This window comes from Rhopalosiphum padi, chromosome 2 (assembly GCF_020882245.1).
Source record: "Rhopalosiphum padi isolate XX-2018 chromosome 2, ASM2088224v1, whole genome shotgun sequence".
NCBI lineage: Eukaryota > Metazoa > Arthropoda > Insecta > Hemiptera > Aphididae > Rhopalosiphum > Rhopalosiphum padi.
The window spans coordinates 87053263-87067591 of NC_083598.1; the positions used below are offsets into that span (position 1 = coordinate 87053263).

Below are 14329 nucleotides of genomic sequence, written 5' to 3' on the forward strand. Positions count from 1 at the left end.
TTCAATAGTTTTCATTCCCCAGAATTAATTAATATATTATGTAATTAATATTATTAATTATTATTTTATTAAAATATTCTACTACAAAAAAATATATATCAAATTCATATCTTTCCAAAATAATTTTATAGACAAATATTGTTATTAGCAAAAACATGCTTTCATAAAATATACATTAATAAAACTAGCAAAATATACACTTATAAATGAAAAAGTGTCAATTATACAAAATTTTAAATAAAACGTAAAATATGATCTCATTATGTGATAAAAAAAAATCATTTGTATATCACTTATCTATGTTTTCAACAAACTGTATATTTAGTCAAGTTGAAAATGAGTTAAAAAAATCATATTACGTTTTTTTGATAATAAGATTTTAGTTTTGACTGGGCGAAAACAGAAGTCGTGATTTAATTATATATATATTTATTATAAATAGCTATAGTTTATATGTACCTATAAACATATAAGCTTCACAAATTGTTTTTAGACATGCAACAGGGACAAGGAAAAATTTATTTTACTTTAGTATTTTATTACGTAACAGTATAAAACTATACATTTAATTGAAATGTTCAGGGTTTTATTTTTACTTTATATATTTTGCTCAATAATCATATTCTCAGAACCACCAAATCCAAAGATTTAACACAACACCCAGCGATAAAAATTAAATAGACCTATGTTTATTAAAATAAATGCAATTTAAAAATTTCATAATAATAAAGGATATTCTTTAAATATAAAATTACTTCTTTAGTAGTTACATTTGATATTTGCATGCCTAACGGTTAGGTTAATTAATTTATATTTTAGAAAATATAATAAGGACAAAAATGTCTTCTAATACTTTTGGTCAATATTTAAAAATATTTAATTAATTTATATTTCTAGTATATTAAAGATAATTTCTATTAATCAGTAAAAAGATTGCTATTTATTTTAATAATATTAAAAATAATTTAAAGTATATAAAAAAAATATTTAGTTCTTATAAATTAAAATATACTAAATCAGATAGTAAAAAAAAAAAAAAAAGATAGATAAAAAAAAAAAAATAAATAGATAAAAAAAAAAAAAAAAAAAACATTAATAGATTTAATGTTTAAATGTACCTATTATTAATTACATACAAAAATCTTTTAATACCTATATAAATGTAAGTATTGAAAATTATTTTATAATATTTTAGAATATTTGTTAAATTGTTGAGGTTATATTAACTAATTAGATAAATATAAATATAAAATAAGCTTTGTTATATACTATATAGTATTTTATTTGTTCTACATAATATAACCCTAACTATTTTTAGAAATGTCTAATATAGGTATTTTTATTTTGATCAATATTACCTATATAATAATATTTTAGGTAAAAATTTATCTGAAACTCATTTTTTCAATTCTTTCTAGTTTTTAATAATGAAAATGCTATGTAACTTTAATTTGATTTTATACTTGATCAATCTGTCATTAAAGTATGAACTATAAAATAAAAATATCGTATACAATTTTGAATTTATGTCCAAATTAATTAAAAAAATAACGACGGAATCCCCGGTTCTTCTTCCTAGAATATACAGCTAAACTTCAGAGTATAAACAAAAAAAGTGGTATAGATATATTATGCAATACAAATTATTTACATATTAAATAACAATAACTGAAATTCGTGGCTTTCTTGTTTAATTATGTTAATAAATATTAATAAATACATATCAATTATAGAACTCTAAATTCTAACCCTGGCATTTTATTACAACGAGCTTTAACTAAAATATGTAAAAAATAATTTAAACTTAACAGAGATATAAGTACATATAATTATTATTTCTTCGCCGATATTTAAAATACCTAAAAACTAGCATAACTTTTAACTTGCCCGTCCTTGGGTTTCGAGCCTACACGTTGTCGTGTATCATATCGTCAATGACCTCTCTCGGCGGCGGCGTTCAGCTAATGACAACAGTTATACATCGAACTCCGATGACACTACAATATTAAAGCCACATTATTATAGGCGTGTAATACCAATATCATCGTACGAATCAAATAATAATATATCGCCGCATTTAGCGGACGCTAAACCCAAATCGTTAATTTTAATTTTTCATTAACGTTCAGGTGCGCACAACACGCATAGCGCGCGTATCACATGTGAACGCGATCGTATCGGCATAAACCGTCATTTTCATTATATATAATAATATTATTATTATACTGCTGTACGCGCATACTAATAGGTTTGCACGGGAATGAGTCATGGGGTGTAGGTATACAGCTATTGAATATAATATAGGTACGTCCAACGTCGTATAATAATGCACATCGGTCGTTGAATGAGTCGGTATGGACCTGCTGCAGTATTATAGACTATAATTTATATTTGACACGTGCGTTTGAGTTTAAATATATGTTATAATATTATAGTGCAATCATCGATACGGTTATGATGATTGCACATTCAGACGAGTTCGGAGAAAACAAAAAATAGTAACGATTAATTAAAACGTTCGTGGGACATCGTCGTCGCTGTTTTACAGACGCGTTGTACGCATAGACGACGATGCTTATAATACCCAGATAATTACTGGATATATTATGTATTAACGTTAAACACGTGTAGTTTGATTTTAATACATTACATTTTCTCTATGTTTCATTTGCAACAGCAATGATTATTATAATTTAATAAAATAAAAACGTATATTATTATAGTATATCTTAATTGATAAACGACCGCACTAATTTCCAATTATTATTATGAAATTACTACTATCTAAACACATTATAATATGAACAATAATCGATTACTTAAAAAACTACCATGATGGGTAGTAAATCATGACGGAAAAAACATACGTAATTATGTATACATACTATATGCAGTAGGCATATATACGCTCAAATTTATTTTAAATTTGACTCATCGATTAAACTTTTTTTTTAAATCGTAATTATTATTTTAAAAAAAATGATTTATGAAGCATAATTTCTGATCGATAGAAAATTAGGTAGGCATCTATAACGAATAATAATAACGTAAAATAGAGCATTAATTAAATTATGTTGACACGAACACATTATAATATCGAAACCTAACCTTATGTTCCACCCCGTGAAAGATGTGTATACGAATTATGTCCCACTATAATAATGGTCAGATAATACAATTTTTTTTCGTTTTTAGGAGTTTACTATAAGATGAATGGATTCAGTTTTCCAAATAATTCAAATTCAGTTCGAAGTGAAAAGCTATCAATATTTTCAACGCGTATTTGATTAATTTATGAATATATTTATTTTATTATATTAATAACTATCATTGATTTTTGATTTAATACAACTCAAGTGATTTAACATATATTTGCTTTTATATAGGTATGTTGTTACATTCAACAAACGCATTTTTGATTTAAAATTTAATTGTGTATATTTTATTTATTTACTTATTTATTAACTTTATCATATTATTGACCTGAATAATTTGAGACGCAATTGGCAATTCGTGTACACATTTTTTACAGGATGCAACTCATTTGGTCCCTCTAATATTGTATTTTTACGAGACTTAGACTATTCGTACGTACCGACTACCTATTGTAATACATTTTCAAAATTGAATAGATTGGCAAAGATAAAGTATTTTTCTTAAACAAAGGCTGAAACGTTGAACATATGTGAAAATGATATAATATTACGTTATAATACATATTATGTATTATAAATACGTTCTCAGGTGTTTTCCGACTTTCCAATTGAATGAATATGAAACAAAACTACGCTTGCCTATATGCTCGTTAGATAAATTGGGGAAAGAATCATACGTGTTTCTGAATACTATTGTGCACGACTCTATACTTATATTCATTATAATATATTATTGTCTTACAAAATTGAGTTTGGAAAATATCTGAAGAAGAACCGCGAAATGAAACACCCTCCCCCCTTATGGACCCCTCTCACAAACGTACAACATAAACACACGCGCGCGAGCTCACCGATACGATTTAAGCACAAGTATTATAAAGAAAAATATGTATATTATAATATAGGACGCGCGCCATAAAATAAACTATAAGTGTTTTAAACAGTCGTCTGGAACGAACGCGCTCAGAAAACGAACCGTAAAACGTCAGGCTCTAACTCATACACACGCACATAATATAAATATAGCCATATAAGTGAATAGAGTACCGAGCATAAGTCTGTACGATATACATACGATAAAAATATTACAATATTATCGTACGCGCGACGATCATCGTTATTCTTGCGCGCACGTTCAACTACTACACTCGTACAATATAATAATAATAATAATAATAGTAATATAAATAATATATTCATAATATACCTAATACCTATACGACGATCATCGTCAGCTCTCGTCGGCACACCAGAAATAGAACCTCTCCTCTGCGTGTAATTTATTACAACCACCGGCACGGCGCGGCAGTCGGGTTCGCTCTTCGAAAACCGTCGGACCACATGACCCCAAAAACCCACTGCTAGGGAGGGGGTGGACAGTGGTAGTGGTACGACGACCGAGCGTTTAATGGCCCGTAACCGAGGTGCTCCCGAAACATGCGGAGTGAGGCGAGGAATTATGGGGAGGCGGTGGGTGTGGGGTGCGCTCGACGCACGTGGTATATATAATACGTAATACTATAATAAACGGTATTTTTAGTCGACGTACGTCAAACGGTATGGCCGCCTACTCCATCTGTCTGATATAATATTATAATATGTGACTATGGTGACTACGACATTCGCCGCCGTAAGGGATGTGGAGACGAGTGGTGACGCTTCACTGCTGATTTTACCGAACCCTTCCAAATTCGACCACCCGTATTACTGTTGGGTTCCACCGTCAAATATTAATAACACTACGGGTTGATGTTAGATATCTATGCCTTAGATTTTTAATTTTCTAGAAAAACTATATATCATTTTATAATATAATATTTTAAGATACATATTATCTCATATTACATATATATCTTATATTATTACGAAACCTAACAATTGATCTACTATGTAATGTTTATTATAGGTATCGGTATGTTATTATTTAATATTTCGTTTTAAGGAAGATTAAAATAATCTGCTACCCTCGCCTTCTTCATCTCAGAGATTCATAAAAACATTACCCATCGCTTATACGTTAGTTCAATGATAAAAATGTATGATACATGAATACATGTTAAGTCTTTAACAGTATCTAAATGCAATATTGTATATGTTTGTCGTTTATCACTACAAGCATTTAATTTATATCACTTATAGGTGCATATTTTGTGTATAGTACCTCTTTTTTTTCATTCCTAACCTGACATTGCGTCGGTCCGTTATATTTTCGAAGTGCAATTGGACAGTTATTGCATTGACGATAAACTAAATACGTATGCGGACAGTGCACTTGAAATTCGATTGTGGCACTGTTGACATATATGATAAAACATATTATATTAGATTATGTCGGAGGTCAAAATTGTCTTTCAAATGGTTGGCTAACAACATCATCGTGTTTTCTAAGTTACATGTTATATTATAATATGTAGTAGTATAATATAGTACACTGACGTGATTTGATGGCATTACAAAACATAAAAGTCACGACAATAAAAACAATTATTTCAGCAAAACAGCATTTACTTAGTAGGTATAGGTAATTTTTAATAAAAGCCTCCAGGTTATTTTTTAATCGTAACCATTAATGAAATAATATTTTTCTTCAAAAAATAAAAAACAAACCTCGATAATACTCCACCACTTTCCATTTTTCTCTAATACTAATAATATAAAAAATATATGATATTATATTAAAAAAATATATATATCATTAACTATTATATTTTTTTATAATTTATTATAGGATATTTTAGCAACAAATAAATATTTATTTGAAGAAAATAAATTTAGATAGATTTTCAATAAATGTCTTTGTTTATCCGCAAATCCATAACTAGAATAAAATCGGTTATCAATAAACACATATTTTGGTAGTATGATCCTAGCTTTACTATCCCTTCATTATTCGATACACAAAATTGCAACACTGATGTTGATTAAAATATTTGAAGGAAAACGGATATAATTTTAGTCCAAAAAAATATTGGTAAAAAAATGAACCCACCTTATTATTTTTCTAAAATTTTCGACACTATACGTCTTTTGTTAGATGGTTCAAGTATTGAAGTATATTATAATCATTTTAGTTTAATTTATAGTGGTGACATACTGGAGTGTAATAAAATTTCCCAAGGTAAAATAATACGTTAGTGGTTTTATATAAATTCAATAACGATTATTTTAATAAATTATGAGAGTCCCCCCTTCAACTAGTAAGAAATTGAGATATCTATAATCATGCCATTTATATTACCTATATCATTTTATTGACATTAAATTGATTAATTTAACAAACTTTACAAAATTTAATAAGTATTATAAATCTACGTGACTATGGGCTATGCGTAACAGTTATAATTTGTATCACGTGTCAGATTTAGATATTGTGTTTATCGTTTTAGTAGGTCATGTTATTTTGAATATATAGAATACGATTATTCAATACCTACCAAATAAAACATTAATTCCTCCTTTTCAAACTCATAAAATATCACGTATAATAAACAATGGAAGCTAGGCATGTTCGGCGAGGGTTATATTTACCTTTAATTTTAAATTTACGGTATTTAATGCGTTTTAATCAACGAATGAAAAAACCTTTATTGCTCTAAATTTAAAACTACCTAATAACCCTGGTTGGAACTTCCAATAATCATATTCCACGCAACACTGTCTATACTCTATACCATGTACATAGTACACGGTATTTAAGTAGGTATCGTAAGTATGATATTGTACTGGTATTACTGGTACTTTATAATTTAATTTAAGATCGTACATTTTACCAAAAAATTAAATTTCTAATAAAAATAATAAACAATGTTAATAGAATGGATACATTCGAATTCTTTTTTTAAAAGGATACTCAAACAGCTCTCGATCTTAAAAATATCATTCTATTGAATTGCTTCTTATTTAAGGCAGTTAACCCTCTTGTACTAGTATAAATTAATCGATTAATAATTTGAATATTATTTGGTAAAATCTCAAAAATTAATTTTTTTTTTTTTAATTAATTGAATTTACAAATGTATAAATTAATTAAAATTAAAAATTTTAAGGATTAGTTCTCCATACCATTAAAGGTAAAATTACTCGATAGTACGTTTAGTTATGTATACATTAATTTACAATCTAAGTATACAATGGGAATCAATTCGAATGTACACTATATAACAACATTAAAACTGATAGGTTAGATTATTTGTTCGTGATGGTTGTAAATAATTTAATATATATATATAGTAGTATATAGTAGTAGATTTTTCTTTATCAAAGAACACATTTCAAAAAAAATTTGATTATTGTCGTTACAAAACAAGATATTTGAAACAAAATTATATATTTAACCATTTTTTATCATTTTCATTTTTGAAATAATGTTAATGAAAAAATTCAATTGTAATTCCTTATTTCAAAACAAAATTTAAATACAATGTTGGATGAGCATTCTATGAGTTATATGTATTTAAAATTTAGATGGGCGGAATATAGTGACATTTGTGATACAAATTTTGTTTTTTATAAATCAAAATTTTGTGAATTATATTCTGCTTTGGAAAATGAAATTAAAAATGTAAGTAGGTGTGTTGTCTTTCGTAAAAAGAGAAATCTTAAAAAGTGATAACGATAATAAACAGTAAAAAAAAAACAATTCTTTCTCCAAATAAGTAGTTTTGTAATGGCAATCTAAAACTATGTAAAAAATAGTGTTTTAAAAAAACGTTAATAAAAAGGTACTCTACAAGAAATTAATTGCATGCTATATTATACATATTTTATAATATCTCGGACTAGGTATGTGGAATGTAATAATAAGACAAGTGCAAGTATAGTGGATATAGCTAAATATAGTATAAATACAAATAAATTAGGTACGGTGCTATATTATAAACAAGCGCTACTATCAAACTTTCACGTTTATTAATTATTAGACACGACAGTTGAAAACGTGTACCTATTTTTTTTCTCCAGCAAAACGTATAGGAAATAGTTTTTCGTAGTAGATTTTTTTTATCGGTCGGGGTAATAGATATCGCTGCAGGGTGGCGCGCACGACGACCGCCCGACATATTACATATCACGCAATTACGTTTACTCGCCCAATGGTATAATACATTCTAATATAATAATATTATATCCTAAATAATAATATACATACAAAACGGTAAATACAGGGTGTAAACAATGCTGGCCCGGAAGTATAATAGGCTTGACCGGAAAATTAGTTTTTTTATTCTCATACAACGCGTGATTACACAAATTTCAGAACTCCTACTTCACAAACTTTGCATTACACTTAAAAAATAAATTTGTACCATCAAATAAATAAGTACATTTTTAGTTTTTAAAACAACTAAGTGTTTTAGAATTTGGATAGTTTATAATTTTATATAATATTTACTAAACCAACTTCGGTGCGTTTTACAATTCAGCTGCAGAATAAACAGTAACAGCGAGTAAATTTAACCTAAATAATAAAATATTATTTAAGAGAAAAAACCAGATAAATACCTAATTGAAATATAAAGTGAATTTTTGCTTTAAATTTATAATGGTTCATGCGGTTTCAATGACACATTTATACTCGTGTATAATAGGTAATTACTTTAAAAAAAAATACAAAAAATCTTTAATTAAAACCAATAAAATCGAAAAAAAATAAATGTTTTAACTCCTCGATGTTTTTTTTTTTTTGTAATAATACACAGGCCAGCAACGTGTTGAAAACGAAAAAGGAACAACCTACCAATTACATCTTAAAAACTAACATTTATTTTTTATCGCTTCTTTTATCTCTCATACCATATTTTACGATTTATCAATATGTGTATGTTATGCACATGTATAATAGTATAATCTATATGCATTTCATAAGACTTGTTGAATATTATTATACATTTAATGTTTATATAAGCTTAGACCGGTAGGACTCGATAACGCGTGTATATTAAAATAGATAATAATCATATCATAATAATTATTATAATGTATTATAGGCACCTATAACATATAATACCATCAACATTCCAATATACAATAATATACGATATAAATGCATGGAACAAAAATCCATTAGTAAAATTAATGACATAGTATTCTGTTCGACTTATTATTTCCATAAAATACGTATGTACCCAAATAACAATAATATTATTTCGTTTTAGGTACCTACTCTGTTATTTTTAGTATTAACATATAATTATTAACCTATTATCAAATTATTTAAAGATATAATGATATTATCTAAGATACCGATTTTTAATATCTTAATTTATGAGCAAATTATGAGCGTATAAAATTGCAATTTTTTTGTAAATCTTTCTTACCACACGACACACTCGTAACACGTTATAGCAATTCTATGTACGGAATTTTTATGGTAACTTATCTGTAGTTAACACTTAACATTAAAGAAAATTGACGTGTTATCAAATTCGAAGAAAAGAATATAAACTGTGTTATGATAAGTAAAATGGGTATACACTCAAATTGTGTATCATATTCGTTGGTTTTAGTGTATGAGACAGCAGAGACCATCACAGCTTACACAAGCGAGATCTAACGAGACTAAATCATAATATCTACGACGTCCTCTTGACGTACTGTCTTGTGTTTGGGTGTTATTGGGGTGAATTCAATATAAAATACGTCATAACATTATTAAAACGACCCTGGTAAAATGTCTCGTCAAACGACCTAAACGCGCCCACTGCTGCGCGGTACTTGGTCGACGAGCACCCTATATCTACCAATATAAGTGTATACATTATTATATATTGTAATACAACATCACGGAGTCCAACCTCTCCGAGTGTGTGCCAAGCAGTATATACCACTAAACGCCGTAACACTAATACCAATAACATAATATAACAAGTAACAACGTGCTACTATTACGTGCACAACTCACGTGCGCGCACGACGAGGCGACCGCCGCCGGGCTTTTGCCGCAGACGGCCGTCGCGGGTCCCGGCTGCAGCGAGGCGGCGTGTTCGTCCGGCGCCGCCGGCACCGGGTCCGCGTGATCTGGTTCCGGCACCACGGACACGTGTTCGTGAGCGACGTGTTCGGTGACGAAGTGGTCGGCCACCAGCCACGGCGGCGCTTCGACCACTTGGGCCGCGAGCGCCGGCCGGAGCCGCGGGTTATACGGTGTGGCCGCGGCCGGCTGGTCCTGGACGTGTTGTTCGGCGACGGCAGTCTCGGAGGCGGCTGTGGTGTCCTCGGCGGTGACGGGGACAGCGGTCGGCGCGGCGGACGTCGACGTAGCCGCCACCTCGGCGACCCGCACGTCCTGTCGATGTGTTTTTTTGCTGCTGCTGCTGCTGCTGCTGCTGTTGTTGTTGTTGTTGTTGTTGTTGTTGCTGCTGTTGTTGTTCTTTTTGTCGTTGTTCTTCTTGTTTTTCTTCGAGAACTGACGGTAGAAATGGCCGACCGCAGCGCCCGTCGCTGTCATAGCCGTCGTCGTAGTCGCGGTACTCGGCGAATCCGTTCCGCTGGCTATACTCTCGGTGGTCTGTGGTCGAGAAAATAACAAACAATTAATATTTTGATTACGTATTAAAATATTATTTTTTTTGTCTAATAATTTATTAATCATTATTGGTAAGTTTCGGAACACGTTTACACGAATATACAGATGAGTGATAAACAATAATGATGCAAACAAGTTTATTTGGTAGGCATCATTAATTTATCAATTGTGTTCTATTGGACATTTGGACAGTGGGTGTCCACTGTCCTGTTGACTGTAGTTTGCCCAACTGGAAAATAGGAAAACCTCCTTAAAAATTTTTGTCCCGCTGCGTCGTGAAGATGTTTTTCAGAGATTCTCAGAAATATGTTACGCAAAGACCCATGTGAAAATTGATAAGTTAATTGAGGATTAAGTAATAAAATTTTTTCTATTTTTTTTTTTTACTTTTGTGAGAGTTATTTCAAATTTTTCCGTGTTTCTGGAAGACTTTATTATTATAAAAGACGCAAACATATTATACAAAATTGTATAATATGCAACATTAAAGGGTTAAGTCGTCATTTTTCAATAATCTTTCATTAACCATCACTATTCCCGCCAACGATTAATAAAATAGGTACTTTAACTTTAATTCTATAATCTTTCCCGTTAATTAACCATATATATAATTCATATATTATTATTATTATTATTATTATTATTAACTTAGTTAAAATTTCCAAATTCTTTACACTAATCGTAATTTAAATTTAAATTATTATATTAATAAAAATAAAAAAAGAGTGTATATTGAGTTAACATTTTGTTATTTTTTGGGATTCTACCCTCTTGGCACATTAAAAGAACCGTTTACCCAATGTATAGTCAGCATAAATTATCTGACACATTAGGCTGGCTCTGTGTTTCGAGATCGTTGAAAACTAAGATCACGAAACACACAAATATTCGTAGTGACGTTTTCATAATATATTAAAATAACGTGAGATAATAATTCATCTTTCCGTCAGTGTAGACATACACGATACGTACACCCGTACACGTACTACCCGAAACACACGTGCTTTGTTTTATAACACAATGTGTACAATGTTTTCTTTATTTCCTATTTTTTTCACATATAAATTATAAAAAGCATTACAATCGTAAAATTGCCGAAAAATTCAATAATACTTTATTATTCCACGTATTGTGCGTTTAATAATTAAACTTGCGCAAAAAACATTGTTAAATTCAAAATGGTATCATTGAACTAACGATAATATCAAATAATTAAATGCATCATCTTTACTCTATACGATATATACCTGTCATATTATGTTATAAAATATTTTATGTCATAAATCAAACGAAACTGTAGTATTTTACGCTTGATGTTTTTTTCTAATTGTGTTAAAATGCTTTTACTTTTAAATGATTAAAAGCTATAAATTATGATATGTATAATACCATAGTATTCATAAAATATTATTTGTCGGCTACGCGTAGTTTTTAATCAACAAAACATGTATACTATAAATACGGTTCCGATAAATGGTTAACCCTTTTATACTGTCATTCATAAATTCCATATTTATTTTTTAATCGATCGAACAACTGCACCGCAGCGCCGCTTTTTTTCTAGTTTGACGAATGTGCCCAGCTCATAATAATATATAATCCTATAAGACGGTAGGTATCAACGATGACGGCGCGCCGCCCAAAACGAAATTCCTCTGTGCATTCTACTTCATCTTTACTAACTACCAAGTCGTATGTGTGAGACCTGGCCCGGCCCATTTCAGGAATACTTGATAATTTCCAGGTCACACCTTTGATAAATTGTTTACGCGAACGCATATCGTATCCATCACACATATGATTGTAATGCACATTAAGTATTTCAAGTATATAAAATTACACATATAAATGTATATATTATATACCTATTTTATCATTCTCTAAATTCATAAAATATTACGTTAACAGAACCCGTTTATATGTGACAATCAAACTTTCTCGTTCAAAGCAAAAACATTTGTCTAAATAGAAATAGTAAAATCATATCTTCGAATATGTTATATTACAGTTATATATATATATATTATATATTAAATAGGTACATACATATTTAAGTAAATATTATAAGAATACACAGTGTTATACCGTGTTTGTTTCCATCAATAAATTACTTTTTTTTTAATACAGAAAGTCAGAAAGCCAAATTAATATTAGTAGTTTTCTAGTTTACTTGAATTCGAAATGAAAACAATTTAATACATATCTGGATACGTCTATCTGTGTAAATATTTTTAAGCTGAATTTACTAATTTTCAGAAACTATGTTTAAAAATTAGGTAAGTATAACAATCCTGTTGATATGGTTAATACTGTAGATGGCGTGGTGGGTATGTAAATGACAAGATGAAAACTTACATGGTGATTTATTATACGCTATATAAAAGATATCAGTTCATTTAATGATAACTTGTTCCCTGCTACAACTTCTGATTATGATCCAATTAACCAAACACTTTCATATTTCAAATAAAATATAATATAAAGTTACATATAAAAAAAAGAAAAGAAATATACCCTCGCGCAAGCGTTTGTTTAATGCACAGTAAATCTAACAACTATCATCGTTTGTCACCTTTTTAATCCAACTAAACAAAATATTGACATCGTAAAAAACTAAAATTTATAAACATGTATCTATAAAAATATATTAATAGATTTTACAATTAATCAATTTTCATATTATCTAACTTTAAAAAACCATAACCTTATATCACACCTAGGTACCCATAAAGATGAAATTTTTTTCTCTTAATTATTATTATAGTATAGGTATCTGAACATTTAGTTAAAAATAAAAATTCATAAAAAGGTTATCGGTCAAATTCATAATTCATCAAAAATACAATTGGTCATATAATATTTAATTTTAGTTCGTTTCTAAATTCCACGTTTAGTATTCGCATTCAATAGATAATAGTTTAAAACTATTCTCTTATCTCCTTATCTTCCAACTAGTAGGTATACAGGTATAAGGGCACGTCGTCACGGTCGTGTTATATATTTTGACCTAACTCCTGTTTTTTATAGTATATTAATGAAGTTAAAAAATCTTTTTTTTTTAATGATTGACTTGATATGACCTACAGAAAACAATTATACTATATTAATTTAAAAATACTTTTATATGGAAATTATTGATGTTTATACATTTTTAACGACAATTATCAATTTTAATTGATAAAAATAGTTAATTTAATGACTTCATTTCAGTACGATAATAAAAATAACTTATTCGAAATTAAGTACATCCATTATTTGTGTTATTGATGAAAAAGTACTTGGACAAAAAGTGTTATTGTCAAATTGTTTTTTATGAAATATCTTTTGATGAAATATTTTTGACCAACTGTCCTAGATCCTATTATAATATTAATATAATACACGTTACGTACAATTGTAAAGTTTATGAGCACAATACTAAACAATAGGTGTATCTAAATTTTGCACACATATAACTAGATATAACTATATAGTATATATATATATATATATATATATATATATATTATTTTAAGTTTTGAATTAGAATATAAATACTACCACGGGCATACTTATTATGTATTTAATTAAAACTTGTATTAGAATAGTATTTAAATACCTTTTTGTATTTTAAATAGGTTGAAATACGTTGAGAAATAAATATTTGAAATAC

The 14329-nt window shown here is 28.8% G+C and overlaps 1 protein-coding gene across 3 annotated transcripts in view; it reads right to left on the reverse strand.

Annotated features, from left to right (window-relative positions):
• The window catches only part of LOC132923374 (puratrophin-1-like), a 162607-nt gene that overhangs the window by 127357 nt on the left and 20921 nt on the right, over positions 1-14329 (reverse strand). For 2 of the 3 annotated variants that reach the window (XM_060987341.1, XM_060987340.1), the window contains exon 2: positions 10054-10659. The exons of the other annotated variant lie outside the window; for it this stretch is intronic. In XM_060987341.1, coding sequence (XP_060843324.1) covers positions 10054-10659 — 606 coding nt within the window. The remainder of the gene's footprint in view (positions 1-10053; positions 10660-14329) is intronic. 3 annotated transcript variants of the gene reach the window in all.